The sequence below is a fragment of the Falco biarmicus genome, chromosome 13 (genome assembly GCF_023638135.1).
Source record: "Falco biarmicus isolate bFalBia1 chromosome 13, bFalBia1.pri, whole genome shotgun sequence".
NCBI classification, from domain to species: Eukaryota; Metazoa; Chordata; class Aves; order Falconiformes; family Falconidae; genus Falco; species Falco biarmicus.
In genome coordinates this window covers 1,384,897-1,405,714 of record NC_079300.1, presented here as the reverse complement: position 1 = coordinate 1,405,714, position 20,818 = coordinate 1,384,897, and the positions used below count along the sequence as shown (strand labels likewise).

The 20,818-nt window shown below is 38.0% G+C and overlaps 1 protein-coding gene across 1 annotated transcript; it reads left to right on the top strand.

Moving 5' to 3' along the window:
• Positions 1–83: 83 nt before the first annotated feature.
• Positions 84–20,560, top strand: DHX36 (DEAH-box helicase 36). The gene is made up of 25 exons (XM_056357995.1): positions 84–339; positions 475–596; positions 1,398–1,599; positions 2,309–2,347; positions 3,623–3,793; positions 4,730–4,809; positions 5,801–5,875; positions 6,013–6,179; positions 6,764–6,845; positions 7,336–7,476; positions 8,783–8,885; positions 10,447–10,534; positions 11,414–11,469; positions 11,571–11,635; positions 12,122–12,265; positions 12,929–13,046; positions 13,694–13,792; positions 14,532–14,705; positions 15,007–15,093; positions 15,742–15,825; positions 15,929–16,028; positions 16,115–16,205; positions 17,767–17,887; positions 18,464–18,616; positions 19,615–20,560. The coding sequence occupies exons 1-25, from the start codon at positions 121–123 to the stop codon at positions 19,798–19,800; spliced, it is 2,967 nt and encodes a 988-aa protein (XP_056213970.1). The 5' UTR covers positions 84–120; the 3' UTR covers positions 19,801–20,560.
• Positions 20,561–20,818: the final 258 nt, after the last annotated feature.

The window sequence follows — 20,818 nt, the reverse complement described above, 5'->3', positions numbered from 1 at the left end:
CGGCACCCGCAGGACGCGGGGCTCGAACCGGGGGCGGGGCGGGGCGGTGCGGGGCAGGCGGAAGTGAGGCGGCGGATGGGGCGGGGGGCGGCCGTGGGGCGAGCCGGCTGCCGGGCGGCCATGAGCTACGAGCACCGCCGGGACTGGGGCCGGGGCCGGGGCCGCGGCGGCGATGGCGGGTCTGCCTCGGCCCCTTCCTCCTCCTCCTCCTCCGCGGGGGGCCACGGGGGCCGCGGCGGCGGCAGGGGCCGCCATCCCAGCCACCTCAAGGGCCGCGAGATCGGGCTGTGGTACGCGCGGAAGCAGGGCCAGAAGAGCAAGGAGACGGACCGGCAGCAGGTGGGGGGCGGCGGCGGCGGCGCGGGGAGGCCGGTGTCTGCGCGGTGACATTACGCCTGGGGAAGAGCTTGCCGAGTCGCTGGTGGTTGATGTGTAACATCTGGCCGGTGACAGTTGTGTTCCCCTCTTCACCAGAGAGCTGTGGTGCGCATGGATGAGCGCCGGGAGGAGCAGATCGTGCAGCTGTTGAGCACTGTCCAAACGAGAAATGAGAAGGAGCAAGAGGCCATGTCGTGGTGGTCTGGGGACGAAGAAGGGTAAAGAGAAACCAGTACTAATGGTTTTATTTACTTTGCAACAAACAGATTTCCCACAAACTTGCAAGAAGATGTATCAGAAGTTATTTGCATTTAGTCAGTGAATTACATTAGCGAGGGTTCTGGGTTCTTTCCGCGCAGATTGTCATGCTGAAAGAGTCAGCTGTAACCATGGCCGTAAAACTCTTCCAGATCATTGCTGAGTTGGGGGTGTTACATTTTTACTTTAAATCATAAAATCCTGTAATTGATTTCCAGGCCTACTAGAGTAGATGTATGGAATTTTTAAGTTCCCCTGCCCTCTGGAATTGCTCTTCCAGAGCAGGCATTCAACTTCATTTTTCAGTTACTGTGAAGTCTCAGAATGTTTTCTCGGTCTCTCTGAACCAGGGTCTGTTTTTTGCACGTAAAGGATTTTAAATAATAACGTGTGTTACTCACAGTCCACTAAAACGAGGTGTTTGGGCCTTTTTGGCTGAATGATCCAGTTACAGGGCAGTGGTTCTGACAGCAGGTTAAGCAGTAATTCTCTGGAGATGTTTTGTTGCTTTGTTAGCTTCATTTCATATAAAAGAACACATTACAATTCTGGATACTGATGTAGTATTTTTGACGGCTGGTGATTTTCAGACTTTACTTGTTTTAATGATATACATTATATTCTTATGGCCTGATGGTCAAGTAACTTGTGGATGTAATGTCTCAAAAACGGATTTGTGGTTTGCCTTGAATGGACTCTTCGCAGTGGCCCAGCACATCCTGGGTAATCTTTGAAGTGTCTCTTCTCTGCACTTATTTCAGACCTACTCCAGAACAGCCTGCAAAAGTGAAACCAGATGCTGAAAAAGCTCCTGTAAGACAGAGACCAGCTTTGGAAAAAACGTTTCTTGATCGGGATGTGGAATATCTTTTTGAAAAAAGTGGACAAGATACTGATTTAGATGAGCAGCTTAAAGAAGACTTAAGAAAGAAGAAATCTGATCCTAGATACATTGAAATGCAGGTACTTTTCCATGTTAAGTAGAAACCTTTTAACTGGGTTTTGGGTTTGTGTTTTTGTTTTCTTTTTTTTAAAAAAAATTAACCTGAAAACATAAATTCTTGCAGTTTATTTACTAGGAAGTTGTAATGATGTTACTTTTGCTAAAAATTGCCTTCAGCATTTATAAAATGCATGCCTATCAATAGGACAGCAATTTAAAAACAGACTTTCAGTTGCAGTTTTTGATTGCATAGCATCTAAAGTCTGAAGTTTCGCATTGTTTAGTTGGATGGAGGTTTTGGGTTTGGTTTTTTTTTTTTAATAGATTGTATCGCCACATTTATGTCTAAATCTGAAAGCACAAAAATGAGCTCTCAAGGAATTGCCTCTTAAAAACATAGTTTATGTTGTTCTAATAGCCATATATAAGGTTGTCAAATAAAGCAGTCTTACCATGAACAGACAGTGCTCCCTTCGATACAAGGCCCTAGTCTTGCAACTGTATATACATACCTCTTCATGTACTGACCAGTTGGTTTTAAATGATTTTAATGAAACCGAAAACATGCATAGAATGAAAGTTACTTTTAGTGGGCCTATGCTTATATAAGTTTTAGCTGAACAGTTTGTCATGTTATTTCACAGCTTAGCCTAGATTGTAGATGAAATCTGTTGTATTAGTTCAGTGTTGAAAAGGTGTTTAAAGATATGTACTGCTGTTTTCTTTCAGAGATTCCGAGAGAAGCTCCCTTCATATGGGATGAGACAGGTAAACATGTGTTTCATTTGAAAGAATATGGGTTTCTGTTTCTCTGTTATAAAATAGGAGAAAACGATTGTGTGACTTGGACTAACAGGAAACCTTTGTTGCCTTTTATGAAGGTGCTGAAGCCTCCCAAATTCTGACACTGGGTTTGACTTCTTTCCAGAAAGTAGCTCAGGTTCACTGCTTCATGAAGTGGGTGAAGTGCTGTGGGGCTATATACAGTACAGTTCTATCGGTAGGGGCAGCAGCATTCATGGAAATGGTATTGACTACTAGATACCTTGAAGTACCTTTTTTTTTTTTTCTTTTTTTTTTTTTTTTTCCTTAAAGTATAGATCTTTTCTTTCTCTGTCAGTTAAACTTCTAGGGAATGTTCCTAGTTACTTGGATTTTTTTGTAGAGTAATTGGCCACTACATAAATTGTCACGCTTTATTTTTCTTACATAATATACAATTTTGGCCTTTTGTTGAACACTTGCCCAATTTAGAATTTAATAAAATGCTGACTAACCCTTTTTTGATCACAGACTTAATGGCTGTACTGCTGACTCTTGCTGCCATTAGTTTCCTAGTCAAGAGTACAACATCCGTGATAGTATGGGTTATTATTAATTGATGTTAATTCTTCATTTGTTGTCACCTGTATGAAATAGAAATTGAGTATTCAGTTATATCTTCTTTTGTAGGTTCAATGAATGATTAGTGACCTTCCTTTCTAAATTTAACATATTTGGCATAATGTGGTCCTTCCTGTTGGTGTGTGTTTCTAATAGTTGTACTCCCCTTTACAATCCTTTGGATAGAGAGATAGAGGCTGGGAGTGTAAGAAATCTGTTCCTGTTGGTATAAGAAATGTTAAAATACCACGCTGAAAATCTTCAGTTAGTACAGTCTTAGAGTCCAACAGGGAAAATACTTGTTTTCAGTCACCAAAGAGACATAGAAGGCAAGTAGGAGCGAGAAAAGTTTAAAAATGTGTTTCAGGCTTTCGTTTTAGTGATTTTATGTTGTTTTCATACAGGATCTTAAGTATTTGAAGCTAGTATTCAGATTTGATATGCTTTAAACCTTAACACATGTGAAGCGCAAATGTGCAGAAATTACCTGTGTGGTTTAAACTAAACTTTTTTAGTATTATGAGAAACAGATGAGTATCTGTTTCTTTAGTTGCTATGACAGTTTCTCCTAAGTTCACTGCGCAGTAGTAGAGAATTGCCAAATCCTTCTGAAATCTGTCTTGAACAGTAGTACAATAAATACTTTCTTTTTGGAAACAGGAACTTGTAAACCTTATAAACAATAATCGAGTAACTGTGATAAGTGGTGAAACTGGTTGTGGAAAGACAACCCAAGTTACACAGTTCATCTTGGATGATTACATAGAGCGAGGGAAAGGGTCTACATGCAGGATTGTTTGTACTCAGCCTAGGAGGATCAGCGCTATCTCGGTAAGTGCCGTTTTGACAAACTGAGTAACTTCTTGTGATTTGCCCCCCCGCCTCCCCCCCCCATCCCCCCCCCCCCCCCCCCCCCCCCAATAAATCTGAGGAGAAATTGCTGCCTTACTCAGACTCATTACATGAAAATACATTTCTCACTGGACCTAGGATCCATGGGCTAGCTTATGAACTGGGTGTACAGTCTGCTAGATTATTTGAAGTTAAGATCTGAAAAAATTCCAAATGACCAGACAGGTGCTGTACACCTCTCAAAGAAACTGCTCTGCCATCGCATGTACTCATACTAAATTTAAAACTCAAGATAAACATTCCGTCTGTAGTGGACATTGAAGGGGGCTTTTAGTGTGTTCATTTTCAGTCACCTTAGATTCTATTGCATATGACAACTTTGTTAATATACACTAATTTGATACTTCATAAATTTTGGTCATTAGCAGAGTACTGGCATGGCAAGCTTATTCTTCCCTGAATTTAATCACTTTCTGTTTGTGATTTTAATATATTTGGGCAGTGCAGGTGTGAGTAAAGGTAAAAACTAATGTTGTGTCGGGCCCTTTGGAGGTGTAATAATGAGCAAGAAAGAGTTTGGCCTTTAAGTGCACAGTAATTACCCTTCCTGGTAGTTAAGTGTCAGAAAATTACAGAACATTACTTGCTCTGATTGTATTGCTAATGCTTAATAATGGTTGTGTTCCTTTAAAATACATCCTGGGTTGCAAACCTGTTCTTGGGTTGCTGATAGGAAATGCTGTTCTCAGTGGAGGAGCAAAAGTGGTTTTCAGGGTGTTTTTTTGTTCTTTACATAACATTTTGGTTCTAGATATTTCCTCCTAATAGGTAGCTAAATCATAGTTTGCCTGGTGGGATTTTATTTTAATTTTGTTTTATTTAATGCACTATTTTGATTTTACTTATTTTTTTAAGGTTGCTGAGAGAGTTGCTGCTGAAAGGGCAGAAGCATGTGGTAATGGCAAGAGTACAGGATACCAAATTCGTCTGCAGAGGTAAGAGAGGCTCCCTTGGCAGTTTTTACGCATTCGTGTATAGTGGCATCTATTCAAGCAAGAAAACTTGAAGTTCTTAACATAGATGACTGCTTTCATTCTGGTATCTTCTCCAAAAGGGATTCCTCTGAAAATAGCTGGTGTGAGGAATAAGGTTTTTGAAATGTAGCAAAATGTTTGAGTGTGATCACTGTATTTTATGTAGCATGTAACAATGGGTAGCACCAAGTTGTACGTTGTCTAGTAAGCCCTTTTACCAGTTCAGCTAAAAGGTTCAGCTATAGATAGCAATGAAACTGATGTCCCTAATCCTTGAATTTCAAGGAAAAATGGAAATGCTAAAGAAGAGAATGTTATAAGCCATATTGCTGTGGAAAGCTATCTATTTGCTACACTTGCCTGTTGAGTAATCCCACTGGGATCAGGTAATAAAAGTTAGGTGCATTGACAGGAGATTGTAGACCTAGTGCTGTAGAGCAGAAGCTATTATATTTGGAGTCATCTGTAATTTAAAAAAAAAAATATCTGAATTTCTTACTAGCAAATAATGGAATCTCAATTAGTGTTGAAGAAAAACTGCTGTGAGAGGTGACAGTTGCTTAGTCTTCAACATTCTATTTTGAGTTTATAGAATCTCCTATTTTTCTTTACTGTTTAATCAAGCATGTTATGCTGCTGTAAATTAAGCTGTTGTCTGCGCTGAGCTTAGATAGCTGCAGGAATTTGGGGTCAGCAGATCAATGTGCAGATGATGACAAAAGATATCTGGGAAGTCAGGGCTTCTGGCAGATTACAAGTAGTTCATTCTCCGTCATCAAAAATGCTGCTACTGTGGCCCGGTGCCTTGCTCCTCCAATTGAACTGTAAGTGAGCAAGTTAGAGGCGTAATTCATAGTGTCTATAATGACTACCTGCATTTTGATTTTAAGCTTTTAAAGTACTTTATAAAATACAGAAGAGAACTGAGGCATTCTTAATGTATCTCTTTCAGTCGGTTACCAAGGAAACAAGGTTCAATTTTATACTGTACCACAGGGATTGTCCTACAGTGGCTCCAGTCAGATAAGTAAGTTATCCTATTTAATAAGAAACTGAATACAATTATGATACGACTTGACTACTGAGCTGCTTCTTACAGTCTCAGCTCTGTTTTTTTAATTTTGCTAAAAACAAATGTTTTAACTTCCTCCTCTTCTGTTTTAGGCATTTGTCCAGCATTAGTCATGTAGTCCTTGATGAAATCCATGAAAGAAATCTTCAGTCAGATGTTTTAATGAGCATTATTAAAGATCTTTTGAATATTCGTTTGGATCTGAAAGTAATACTAATGAGTGCTACTTTAAATGCGGAGAAGTTTTCGGAGTATTTTGGTAGGTGAAATGCTTCCTGTCAAAGTTCCTCTTAAGTAATTTAGGCTTCTGTGTTATAATGTAGTTCTCAAATTTTAGGTTTGCTTTTTATCAAAAGAGGTAATGGCTTGAGTTTTACAAATAATTGCCAACTGTTGGACATGCTTATTCCCTTCGTTTTAGCGCATCCTGGGCATATATTGCTTCTGTATTTGCTTTTCAGACGTATTATGGAAGTGGACTCTGCAGAGTATTTTTATATTAAAATAAATTACTAATGTTTACCATACTTTAGAAGTCTGGGTGTGAGTGGGCAACCAGACTGAAGCCTTCAGTTGCTCAGTCTAACAGCTTTGTGCAGCAGCTGGCACCAGATGAACATGGTGGAGAGCAATATACTGTTTGCTGCCTGTGGGGTTTTTTTATTCAGCAACGTTATTTGGAATTGAATTTTGTACCTTCTTTGAGAATTTAAAAATAAACAGAAAACCCCTTTAGACTTGGCAACTATATAGCAAAAATAGTGAAGAATGTTTATTGCCTCCGTTATTTCAGTACAGTATTTTATCTGCTGTTTTAAAACTGAATTGTGCCTTCCTCAACAGATAATTGTCCAATGATTCACATACCTGGGTTCACTTTCCCTGTGGTGGAGTATCTTCTTGAAGATGTAATTGAGAAGTTGAGGTAAGTGTGTTTTCTGAACACCATTATAGATAATGTTTTAGGGTTTTTTGCTCAGTATGTCTTCTGAAAGATTATCTTTGTGTAGTTAACCAGTGGAAAAATTAGCTGTGCTTCTTCAACAGCAAAAATTTTAATGGGAAGTTTAGTAGCTTTTACTGTAATTAAAAATGATACATAGCTACCTGGAGATGGGGGCCTGAGGAGAAAAAAACCCACTTGTCTGTCTTTTCAGTGTGGTGAATTTTCAGACTGCTAAATCAAGCTACTCTTCCTGTTTGTTCAGTCTTTTTTTCTACATGTTCTCATGCTTACTAGAGTTGGTACCTGTCATCGTAAGTAAGATTTCTTTCAGAAAAGAAATTTTAAGAATCTTATTTACATGATATAGCTAAAGCACGGCATGTTGCCCATAGTTGTAAAACTACTATGCAGCTAGCCTTAAATTACTGTAGTTCCAAAACTGAATTATGTTTGTTATTTAAATTTAAAGGTATACTCCAGAAAATACAGACCGTCGGCCACGGTGGAAGAAAGGCTTCATGCAAGGACACATAAGCAGACCAGAAAAAGAAGAAAAAGAGGAGATTTACAGGGAACGATGGCCAGACTACTTAAGGCAGCTGCGGGGCAGGTTGTCCTCAAGTTACTCTTTTGCATTAAGTTTTTAGATGCTTCTTGACTGAGAGACATAAATGAATGCTGTATTCTATTACTGTGCTTTTATTAACGATGTGATAGTTGCCACTGTGGAAAACAGTAACGATGAAATTGCCAGTACAGTTGGCTGGCAACTGTTGAAGTACTTCAGAGTTATTGCAGAGAATTAGCTTCCTTTGCATGTGCAAACCATAAGAGAACTTACAGGTGTAGAGTTGCTTGCTGTTGGTGTTGGTGGTGTCCGTTACAGTCTGCAGCATAATATCAGGCTTCGTGAGCTTTGGTCAGTAGTTCTCCTCTGATGAATTTTCCCCTTCATTGTTTTTTTTTTTTCTTTGAGAGAGAGCTTGCAGTATTTTAGTCTCATAATTAACATAATACAAAATGAGCTGGTTTAAATAATAATAATAATAAAACAACAAAAAACCCAAACATACAAACAAAAGAAAAAACCCTCCAAACCCAACAAAACAAAAAAGCCCATCACCACCTTTTCCTCAGAATATCCTAATACTCCTCTAGAGTGGTTTAAACCCAAGCTAAATAATTTTGTGTTTTGAGCACCTAGTAGAGATTGCCCACTTGAAACATTCTTTTGATTACCAGTATTTGACTACTTTGGTAATCTGGATACGTTGATTAATTGTATAGCCTGGCTGATTTATTTCAGGAACAGAGTCTTCCTGGTTTTCTCCTGTCTTATTTGTCCTCTGTGTTTTGGGACTGTCTATATATGGACTGTCTATGTATCCAGCTTGGTAACAACCAAGCCACCTATATTCATTATTTAATTTCTCTTTTCTAAGGGAAGTGTCCTCAGTGCTATATCTGTCTGGCTTATCCCGTGCTCTGCTCATCCCATTTCTACTCCTCCTTCCCTTTCCCACCATGTCTTTAGAAGCAATTAGCAATTCTTTTCATAGTGTTAGCTTTCATGAGATCAAAGTGTAGGACAGATGAGATGCCTCCAGTACTCACTGTGAACGAGAAGTAGATTGAAGGGTGAACTCTGATTGTTAGGTCCTAGCTAATCCACGAGGAGGAGAGAGATCCAGTGAATGCTTCAAACGCAGTTCAGTCATAATGTGGTAATTCTTAAATTTACTGTTCTAAACCGGCAATAATTGCACTAAACTAAATCTCAAGAGTACAGGCAAAGAAATACAGTGATCAGTAACGAGTTACACAGATGCGTGATTGCAGAGCCCTGCAAGAGAAACATGAGTGCATGACTTCATATGTTCCTAAGTTCCCAACATGTATGCTATCAACACCTGTAGGTATTCGGCAAGCACTATAGATGCCTTGGAAATGATGGATGATGACAAGGTCGACCTGGACCTTATAGCAGCGCTTATCAGACACATCGTTCTGGAAGAAGAGGTACACTGCTGTCTCCTATCGTCACATTTCAATGATGTGACTGAATTGTGATTGGTGGCGGTTGAGAATGTCAGAGCTGATAGTTTGGCTTATCGTACAGATAGAAAGAAGGAAAAAAAAATTGTTTTGCTCTTCAGAGAAGTCATCTTAACAGCTTTAAATATCTACTTCCTATTTAAGCCCTGAGTTCAGAATGTAGTTAATTACAGCATTTTGTTGAAATGATGGGACAGAACCCACGTTTGAAGGGGAGCACACATCTAAGCATTTTCTTGAATAGGGGTTGTGGATACTAATAAGGGCTAGGTACATAAGAAACGTGGAGAATTTACCAGTGCATTCGATGTGCTCATTTGTGGTCCCTTCTGAACGGGGGGGGGTGTGGGGTTGGGGGGAAAAGGAAGAGCCTGACTTTTTGCACTGACAGTAGAGATTGTCCTGTAACTAAAATGGGGTGGATACGTGAAGGTTTGGGTGCCATTTTGCTTTAGATTTCTGCTGCTTTTTTTTTTTCTTTTGACTAAGCTTTTAAATAAGCCTTCAAATTAATTATACATCTTAGTTATTTGATGGAAAGTAGTATAATTACAAATGAAATTTTAACGTTTAGTAGTTTCTGTGACTGTGTACATGTTTGTCAAAGATAGTATTCATTGTAATCTGTAGTAAAAGTTAATGTTTTGTGAAATAGCTGTAGAAAACTGTCTGAAAACCTTTTTAGTGTACAAGTGTACAACTAAATCTCCAGTCTTAATTCTTCAGCGATGGGAGGGAGAGGGCAAGAGCAGTACCTAAGTGTTGATGTTCACTGCCTCATATCTACACTGTGCAGTTGGCTTTAATGGTTTTTCTGCCTGAGTAATCTAATTATGACTTAAGATGCTATGAAGACTGAATTTTTATACAGTCTAGCACTAGGAGACTCTTCCAGCTTTCAGCTTGTCAAAATCAGTAGTTAATACAACTGTGTTAGTAGTTTTCCCCAAATGTGCATTAATATTATCAGATTATCAATTATCAGAAGGATCCTGTGCCTGAAGCAGTGACAAACATGAAGTGAGTTACCGTAGGTAACATGTATGTAGGATGTCATAACCTGAAGTTACATATTTGTTTCTGTGTTCAAAAACATCTGCCGAAGAGCTGATGCCTTGGCTGATTCCTTAAAGAGAATTTTGATTATCAAAAACAGCAAATAATTTAATATTTCACTTGATAGACCATTTAAGCTGTGGATAATGAGCATAAGTTGCTTTTTGTGTATTGTTCTTCCTGTGTTGAAAATTACACACTAGTTTCTCTCTTTTATTTGCAGCTCAAATTCTTCTAGTGTTGACATGGCTGTATTTAAAACACCGCAGGGGAAAATTTTTAAAATCCTATTTTTATTTGTAACATTTTGATGGATAGATGCAGCTAACTTTTATAGAAAACCATCTTACAAACGTTGTTCCAAATATCACCTATCCAACATGTATGTGTTACGGTGCAAGTAGCTGGTTCTTTGCATAGCATAATTAACTCTAACCCCTTTTCCCTTCACTCCCTCACTTATATATAGGATGGTGCAATTCTAGTGTTTCTTCCAGGCTGGGACAACATTAGCACTCTGCATGATCTCTTGATGTCACAAGTCATGTTTAAGTCAGGTAAAAACAAAATTTTACATGGGAATTCTAGCAGTAGTGTTAGTGGCAAACTAATTTTTGCATGTGATTCCTGGTATTGCACTGGATTTCTCTTTCTTTTTTTCTTTTTTTTTTTTTTCCTCTTCTCTCAAAATGATTGCAGTGTGTTCAGCATTTCTTGCATTTCTGTGGTATTTTTAATCTGTTAATGATAATAACTAATTTTTCCTCGGTGTGGGGGGTGAACAGTAGGAACAACAATCTCAGACCTGCATCTTTTTCCTTTTATCCTTTCTTGTAGCTATAACTGCCATCCAAAACTAAACTCTCTCTCTTCATTTTGTGTTCATTTCTTCTTTTCTTCGTTCTTCAGCAGCTTGTCTGCTGCTTTACTGATAGTTGTTTTAACTCCTATTTATTCCTAGAAGCTTTTTTCAATAAGACACTAAAAGACTGTATGCCTGATACACTTTAATTTGTCCTGTTTGCATAACTTAACATCTTCATCTAACTTATCTAACTGTGCTCTTGAATATTCATATAGTTATCTTACGGTTCGTGTTGCATACATTCCATAAAGAGTTTCAATTTGATGAAAGACTGTTAGTTTACTTACTAAACTTGAGCAATTATTGAATAACTTGAGAATTTAAAAATGAAAAATAAATTGCTGTACATAACTTCATATATTTTCTTTGTCAGGTCATTGTAGCATAGTAAAAAAAAAAATCCTTTATACATTTTTACTTTTAGAATTTGCTATTGTGATACGTATATCTGTGAATTCAGAATAAGAAACAGGCTTACCTGCAGCATATTTTCTTATTCTGCGTAGTTGATTTTCCTGTAATTAAAGTTTCTTTGCTCACACTGTATCTTTTATTGGTTTTTAATTTTCAGATAGGTTTATTATTATACCTTTACATTCATTGATGCCTACTGTTAACCAGACTCAGGTATGCTTTTCTTTTATCGTAATATTTCACAACTACAAAAACAATTAATTAAGCATATGTTGATTTTGGCAAACATATAAATGGGCCATGGATAATTACAGGTTTTTAAGAAGACCCCGCCAGGAGTAAGGAAAATCGTGATTGCTACCAACATTGCAGAGACTAGGTAAATAGCTAGCTATACAAACCAAACAAAGCTATACATTTCACAAAAGAAACAAAAGTGATAATTTAAAGTATAAACCTGTTTAATCTTTCCAAGAACACATTTTTGTGTTTGTAGCATTTGTTTATAACACTTCATCTTTAGAAATGTTTATAGACTAAGCAGTTTTCCTTGAATTGTTTTAAACAACTAAAATGTGGATGTGACTATAATGACTTGGCTTTGTTGTACATGGTAAATCTGAGCTGCCAATCTGCAGACTTCATAACCCCATGTGATGACTTTTGCCAGGCCTAGGAGCATAAATCAGGCTCTTTCTTGAATTGCTTAGTAACATAATACTTAATGAAATTCCAAACACGGGTTTTTATTGTTGGCTCACTGTTTGGGAGGGGATAAAGAGAGGCTAAACCCCTTTCAAATCGTAGGTCCAGCTTGCAAAGATGAAGAGTTGCATTTTTTTTCTCTCTCTCTTTTTTTAAACAGCATTACAATAGATGACGTCGTGTTTGTTATAGATGGTGGGAAAATAAAGGAGACTCACTTCGACACGCAGAACAACATTAGCACAATGGCAGCAGAGTGGGTTAGTAAAGCTAATGCCAAGCAGAGGAAAGGTCGAGCAGGAAGGTAAGGATAACTGGGACAGTTAGAAAAGTCTTGTGATAAGTTCCCATCAGTCTTGGAGCATGTGTATGCTGAAGATACTACTTCATTATTCATACTTTCAGTAGCAGATGCTAGCACAACTGTCTCTTGTTCTTACAGAGAGAATGGTTTCTTTGTCTTTCTAGGCAACTGACTTAAGTTGTGTTGTATTTAGCTCGTGAGTTTCCTTTATAAGTCCTGCTTTTTTTTTTTTCTTTTATTCTGTCATTTTTGTTGCTAATGTTTGCCTGCACACCTGATTTTTGAGGCTATGATACGTTGGAGTGAAAATTGCCTACCAATTAGTACCACTTAGCTATATACCTTTTTTTTTTTTTAAAAAAAAAAATATCTCTCAAAATACCTTGTGGAGTATTTTTCTCTCTTGTTCAAGCTTACAGTTCTTCTCTGGTCCCTTCATTGCTGGTTTTGAGTGGTTGATGGGAGGCTTCTGTGTTCTGCGTGCCTTTTTACTGTTGATAGGCCTATGTTTCAGAATGCTGGAATGGCTTTTACAATTGAATACGCTTTAGTTCTAATTCCTTGAGGTGTTTTGGAAAGCTGTTTATAAACAAACATAATCATAATGTGGCAGTGTCATAGGAAAAAAACAAACCCAAAACCTGTTTATTTAAATAATTCCAGAGTTCAGCCAGGCCACTGTTACCATCTATACAATGGACTACGAGCTAGCCTTCTAGATGATTATCAGTTGCCAGAGATCTTGAGGACACCTTTGGAAGAACTCTGTTTACAAATCAAGGTAAACATGAATCTTCAAACATGTTTATTACTTTCCATTAGAGTCAGAGGTTGAGAGATTAAGTTAATGCAGCTGTGAGCCCAGGGTTGTCTTAAAGTCAAAATTCTGTTACAGCAGAAGTACAATCTATTTAGCTAGTAATTGCAGTTAACTTTTGCAAAATGCATGCTTGTATCTTAATGCATCAAACCCATGACAAACAGGATTGTCTAGTATGAATAAAAGCTTAAGTGTACTAACAAAAATCTGGACTGTGCGTCCGCTCCCTCTCCCTTCAAATATAATTCAATCAGAGAAGCTTCAGTGAAAATGCCATTAAGTTGGGGGATATGAAGTCTTAATTTTACTAAAAAGTAGTTTAGAACTGATGCGAGTTTTCCTTTTTGGCAGTTTGTATTGAATTCCTTACGTATGCATAAGGAATACCATGTGTGTATATATGCTGAATGAAGAGTAGATCCTTATGTTTTAAATTTTATCAATAATACATTTTTAGTTTTGTCCTTAGTTCTGAATTAGTGAAATTGTAACTCAAGCTGTGAATTATTCACGCTTTTTTAATTAGTGTGGCCATTGCTTACTAATTTTAGGTAACCGTCTTTCTCCAGTTGCTGTAGGTTTTTGGTGTTTTATTGGGTTTTTTTCAGATTCTAAAGCTTGGTGGAATTGCTTATTTTCTGAGCAAGCTAATGGATCCACCATCTCACGATGCTGTAATGTTGGCCATAAATCATCTAATGGAGCTGGTAAAGTATCACTTAATGCACATGCAAGGAAATATCTGTTTAGAACCATGTTACTGCATTGTTTGTTATCAGGCAGTTCTGATTCTACAGGTCTGGATGTTTGCAACCCCTTACTGTAATGTGTAGACCCTTTATATTTCTTGACTGAACAGAGGACATTTCACATTATGCTTATGGGCCACATAGGGTTCCTGAGGAACTTTGTAAATTACTCAAAACGGATGCATGCACTTTGCATTTAAAGTCCCTACAGATACTTATTTAACTCACTACTTCTGTGCCACCCTGCTGACAGCTGCATGCATCCACCAAGCCTTCCTATCCCAGTCAGACTAGTGAAGTGTTTGAGATACTTTTCTGTAGGCGATAAGGTATATGGAGAAGGGTCTTGTATGTCATTGCCCCTTTGGATGCTGGGGAAGGAGAAGTTAATGACACATACGTACTACCAACTTCCTGCTCTGATATTATTTGTACAAATAATGTTGTAGCAATAAATTAAAACATTGGATTTAGGTGAAGGGCAGTGTTTAGACTGATAGCAATTCTGAACATTTCAATATCTCCATAATTTGCTTAATCACTTTCCTAGCTTACCTTACCACAGCTAGCTGTGTCCTCCAGCTATTAGGCTTTCCTTTGTTCTCTAGATATACTAGTGGCTATTTCAAGGAAATCCTCCCCATTTCAAATACGGTGTTTAATCTTTTTTTTTTTTTTTCTTTTTTTCTTCTGACAGAATGCTTTGGACAGACAGGAAGAACTGACTCCACTAGGTGTCCATTTAGCGCGATTACCAGTTGAACCACATATTGGAAAAATGATCCTCTTTGGAGCTTTATTCTGCTGTTTGGATCCAGTGCTTACAATTGCAGCTAGCCTCAGCTTCAAAGACCCTTTTGTCATTCCTTTGGTAAAGTTTCTGAGAGGAGAATTACACCTAAGATTTTAAGAATCTCAGAAGGGTATTGGGACTTACGGAGATGTTGTAGTTCAAAAGCACTTTAATCTTACTTTCATGTTAATTACATTTTTATTAGTAAAAGAGTGCCTTCACATACTATGAAGTATTGTCTTTGCCTATGGAATGTTGGAAAGAGTTTTAATTTTCATGTATGTTGCATACAAAGTATTGCTTTATATATGTACTTTAATTTGCAAAAAAGAACTGTTGTGTCAGTCATGAATATTTTATAGGTTCTACTTTTTCTTAGGGCAAAGAGAAAGTAGCAGATGCAAGAAGAAAGGAACTGTCAAAGAACACTAAAAGTGATCATCTAACTGTGGTGAATGCTTTCACGGTAGGCATGTTTTAATGTTGTTTTCTTCTAGAGTTTTAATTTGAGTAATGTGGTTTGTTCAAAGGAATAAACCTGATTACTTTGTGCTCTGTAGTGTTTCTTTCTTGACTCCTACAGAAACATAAAACTAAATTAATTTTCAGCCTTCTAGTGTTGAGGCATCTTGTCTTCAGGTTCAGTAACCTGATTTCTTGTGGATAAGCCTGGGAAAGACAAAGAAAACTTAATGTTATAGTTACCTTGCTGAAGTCATAAAATCTTGTCCTTCTGGCCTCTACAAACAACTGAAGCTGACTTTAAAAGTGCAGGGGATGTAGCTGTGTAGAGTTGGGGCAAGAGGAAGAGGAAAGAAATGGCCTGGAATGCAGTTTCTACCCAGGACTGTTAATAACAGCAGATGAAGTTCTGGCAAACTTAGCTAGATTTTACCTCCTTGCCATGGAAAAAGGAAGTTTTTGATTCGAAGTAAAGGTATGGGTCTCCGCTCTGTGCAGCATGTACATAAACAAAGAGATCAAAGGATTTACTTTCTCTCTTGTAGAGAAAAATATAACTGTATTGTTTGCCAACCACCAGTTTTTGGTGTCCTTAATTTGTTAGTATATGTTTACTTATGAAACACCTTTGAACTATGGCTTTCATTTTTAGGGCTGGGAAGAGACTCGGCGTCGTGGTTTCAGAACTGAGAAAGACTATTGCTGGGAGTACTTCTTGTCTTCAAATACACTGCAGGTAACGTCCTGACAGTTTAAAAAAAGAGGATCATGTCTGTGGGGAAGAGGGGAGGAGCCTTTTGGCACAGCATCAATCTGGGATAATTTTTGTGGCTTCCTAGATGCTGCATAACATGAAAGGACAGTTTGCTGAGCATCTCCTTGCAGCTGGATTTGTGAGTAGCAGAGACCCCAAGGATCCCAAATCTAATACCAACTCAGGTAAACAGTGGAAGGAGATGGAAAATTTCTGATGGCTGAGATCTTAGTTTGCAGAACTGCGTTATTCACTTTGCTGTCTTCTACAGATAATGAGAAGTTGCTCAAAGCAGTCATCTGTGCTGGCTTATATCCAAAAGTTGCAAAGATCCGGCCAAGCTTCAGCAAAAAGAGAAAAATGTAAGGATTTGGTTCGATGCTGGTTTGTATTTGAGGTGTTTTCTACATTAGGTAGTTTAGCAAGGTGAGGCAGTGGCTTGAATGTATGAATGAATCTCTTTACAGCTCAAGTCATGGTTGTGGGTTACTTCGTTAGAGAAGGGTAGATGAGAGCATGGGATTGTTGATCTTTGTTTAACATTTGGATACCCGCTAGTCTGTGAAAAAATTTGCGTGACCTTTATCATCCCATGGCTAATGTTACGACGTGTCAATAATGCTGTTGCCAAAGGAGTCCTACGCTATCCTTTCTTCTTATTTGCCAAGATAGAGCCCAGAAATTCTGCTGTTGATTTAATACTTTTTGTATTATCAGGCTGTTTTATTAATTGTTACTCCAGTAACAGTACATTCATCAGAATATAGATATCCTTCTTCATGGACATGATATTAAGGCAGAATGAAGGGTTGAACATTTGGATCAGATTTCTGGGTGTGTAATGTTGAAACAGCAAGACAAGAGCAATCGTTATGCCTGTAATTACAAAGAAACCCCCAAACAAACCCGAGTGATTATTTCTATGAAAGGAGTAAGAACAGGTAGTCAATATTATACTTCAGATTGCATAATTTAGACCCGTCTGTAGCTGACACCGCTAGGCAGTTGGTATTCCCTTTTAAACAAAGTCCGGTGTGTTCGAGTCACCTAGTGGATGCAGTAATTTTGCAAACCTGATGGAAATTAATGTGTGTCTCTCTCTGCTGCACGGTGGGGCTAGGTGTAAGCCAGCTGCCCAGGAAGGCTCTGTGATCCTATAAGCAAGAGGAATTGTTACACTTAACAGCGCTGTTTCAGTTTCAAACACAGAATTCTATGTTTTACAAAATACTTCTGCACTCAGGGAGGGAGTAGAGAGCTCAGTGGTACGCACTCAAAAGAATTACATCTCTGGAATATGGGAAGACGGAGAACAGTAGTGCTTCATATGTATTGTGGTTGGTTTCTGCTTTTTATTGTCTGATGGCATTATTATGTTAGAAAGGAAATGTGATTTCAGGTAGTAAGTATAACCAAAGCAGGTGACAGTTACCCCTTGAGTCAGATCAAAGGCGCACGGTACAAACAGAGGTACACCACTCTAGGCTGGTCGGTCGACAGTAGTGTAACTGATCCCTTGTTCCATGCCAAGCAAAGAATTTGGATATGCAGGCTCATATGTGGTTTTTCCAGAAAGCTGCTTCAAACTTGGTTTATGTAACCAAATTCAGTAATTCATGGAGTCCTTCATTTGGAGAAAGAATACTAATTGTTTTTTCTACTTGAGAGAATGAGAGGGTTTTTTAAGGGGATAAATTTGACAAAGAAATCAAACTTTTTAAATGCAGAGGGATGTCTAAAAATTCATACTGAAGATTCAGTTTTAATTTTTTGGGAAGGGAGTTAAAGTTTCTTCAAACATCCTTGTACTTTCAGACTTTAGTATTCTAGTAGAGAATTGGAGGGTTTTTTTAACTTGGGATTCAATTGTGCTAAACTTTCAAGATCTTATTTCAATCCTAAAATAATTTTCTTTTTTTTAAGGGTGAAAGTTTGCACCAAGACGGATGGAACAGTGAATATTCATCCGAAATCAGTTAATGTGGAAGAAACGGAGTTCCATTATAACTGGCTTGTGTACCATTTGAAGATGAGAACTAGCAGTGTATGTGAAGGGTTTACATTTATAATTTATTTTTCTAGCTCTTTAATAAGGTTGGATCAAGGTTCAAAGGGGATGTGAACATGCCTTTGTTTTGAGGCCTTCCTGTCTTGGGTCATTCCTTTTGCATGCCATCAGATGATGTTCTTTGTGATACTGGTGGTATTGTTCCACAAGTAACTACCTACTGTGGTTTTCTGTTTTTTTTGGAGGGGTTGTTTGGTTTTGGGTTTTTTTTTTTAAAGTTCTGGCAATAACAGGTGTTAAGTCTTTTCCTTGATTTCAAATCAGTGTAACATTTCTTGACTTCCTTCTCCACCCCCACCCCCCCCTTGATTCTTACAGCATAGTTGCTTTAATTTCACCACTTAGTGTGAAGGACTATATTTGGGACCATTTTTGCTCCTGTTCAATCTGATTTCAGTTAACTTTTATCCAACTGAGTTGCTTCAGATATTTTTCCAATATATCTTGCTAATTTGTGAATGATTCTGGAATTCTGAGTTTCGTTAAGTGTTACTGTTGTTGCTTAAGATATTTTGAAGGGTGACTGGACAATTTTTTCTTATGTTCTTTCAGATTTATTTGTATGACTGTACAGAGGTCTCTCCATATTGTCTCTTGTTCTTTGGAGGAGACATATCCATTCAGAAGGATAAAGATCAGGATACCATTGCTGTGGATGAGTGGATTGTTTTCCAGTCTCCAGCAAGAATAGCGCACTTAGTTAAGGTGAGTATGTTTAATAATAATGTCTGTGGAAGATTTAGTATAACACTGATTCTTCTTGGAGATTTCTATATTTGATATTACAGCGTAGCTACTGATTTATTACGAAAGAGTGATGATAATGTTTTCAGTGTATTCCCAGTAAGCAGTTCAAGTACACAAAGTAAACAAAAGAGATCTACTGAAGGTGTGTAGATGAATGTAAGATAAAATGCAGCAGTAAAAATAACATTCTGAAAAGTAAACTGGGCAGAAGTAAACAGCAATGTACTCCCTTATGTTTGGCCTTAAAGGCATTCACATTAATTTTTTTGTTTGTTTCCAGTGTAATAGCTTGGCCAATGAGAATGAGGCTGTATGCCTGTTGAGGCTTCAGGAATGTGGCGGTGGTGATGTTCAGCCAGTGCAGCCTCTACCGAAAATTTCATGGGGTATTGAAAAACTGTAGAAGCTTTAGAGAAGAAGAGTTACAGGGTGAACTGGAAGGATTTACAAACATGTGCTACAGTGAGAAATTTGGAGAGCTGTCGTTTTTTGTAGCACAGGCTGTAAGATTACTTTTATCAGCCCATGAAATGTCTATGTAGATATGGAAACGTGAGGATGGGGCTCTTCAGCTAACAGTAACAAGTTCCAGTGGAAAGAGGAGCTGAATAGAGCTCTGTTTAATATTAGACCTTAGAAATTGCAGCTGACTCGTTTTTTTTAAACTCAGATATTTTTAATCCTGAGATAGTCAGCTAGGGGATGTATAGGCTGTTAAAGGCCATCACATCCAGAGATGGTCATCTGTCATAAAAGGTAAAACTGCTAAAACAGTTGAGAAACAGCTTTTGATTTGGAAAGTAGCAGTATTAAAATGCATTGATCAGAGAACAGCAGATGTAAACAGAGAACAGAGGAGCCCAAGGGATTTTAACTTACTGTACTAATGTGTGTAGCCCTAATTGCCACTTTTCTTTTTCCCTCCCCCCCTCTTCATTCCAACAAACTCTTTCCAGAATTTAAGACAAGAGCTCGATGATCTTCTACAAGAAAAAATAGAAAACCCTCATCCTGTGGACTGGAATGATATTAAATCCAGGGATACGGCAGTTCTGACAGCTATTATAGACTTAATCACAACACAGGAGAATGAAAGTGCCAGAAACTATGCTCCACGATTCCAGAGTGAATGCTATAGTTGACACACTTTCATCTGTATTGATAAAGCCAATGTATTCACCTGTCTTGTTTTTTATAGCATTTATTTAGCTAGAGGAAAAACTTTTTTTAGGGTAAGCTGGTATTTCCCTCATGCTGAAGAGCAGTTACTTCAAAATAGTTCGTAATATCTGTATATGCATGGTATTCTGTGTTCAGTGTAGCCTTTTAAGTAAGAGAAATGCAATGCTAGCAATGTTAGTTGATGTATGTATGGTTCTTGACCTGCTGTAGCATTATTTTTTTTTTTTAAACCCATCAGGTAACAGACATTAAAAAAACCTGCTAAAATACTGCTCAATACTTAAAACTGTTCTTCCTACTGGTAGAAACATCTCAGAAGACTTTTTTTTTTTTTTTTTTTATTGGGGGTGGTGAGTAATTATACTTAATGTGTTATTCCAGCTGTGCAGCAGTCTTCTCACCAACACTTCCACAGAAGCTAATTATAGCTTAATTAAACTAAACTCAAAAACACTTATTAAATTTGTACTGTGGGAAGAAACAATCTTCAGAAATATTCCCTTCTTCTGCCTTTTATCCCATTCAGTCAATCTTTCTCCACTTTCTGTCTCCATCCATCATCGCTGCTGACTATAACTTCAGATTACAGGAAGCACGGTTAGAGAAAAGTCATGATGGAATACGCTTTAAGGTTTCATTGCATTCTGATGTTTTCTTTTTTAAAAACAGTCCATGTACGGGTTACAGTATTACATTAAAAGTCTTTTCTTTAAAGTGTTATTACATCTGCTCTTAGTGGTGAATGTTTCAAATGCTTCCACCTGTGTAAGAGCATCTGAGAAACAATGGTTGTTTGGGATTTTGAGTAGAGTGACTTGAGATATACTGTTGTGATCCGGCTCATGCAGGGGTGGCAGACTGCTGGGGCCTTTCAATGTGGGGGGCTGGATTTGGGGCCAGGCTCTGTTCCCCCACTGCCTGGGGAGCTAAAATGGAGGGCTGGTGTTCAACTAGGCACTGAAAAGTGCTGGCACTTCA

Excerpts from the sequence above, each read along its gene's own strand:
- DHX36 (XM_056357995.1), top strand. The coding sequence starts at position 121 with ATGAGCTACGAGCACCGCCGGGACTGGGGCCGGGGCCGGGGCCGCGGC. Across the intron at positions 8,886-10,446 it reads ACATCGTTCTGGAAGAAGAG|GATGGTGCAATTCTAGTGTT; the intron begins GTACACTGCTGT and ends ACTTATATATAG. Across the intron at positions 10,535-11,413 it reads ACAAGTCATGTTTAAGTCAG|ATAGGTTTATTATTATACCT; the intron begins GTAAAAACAAAA and ends TTTAATTTTCAG.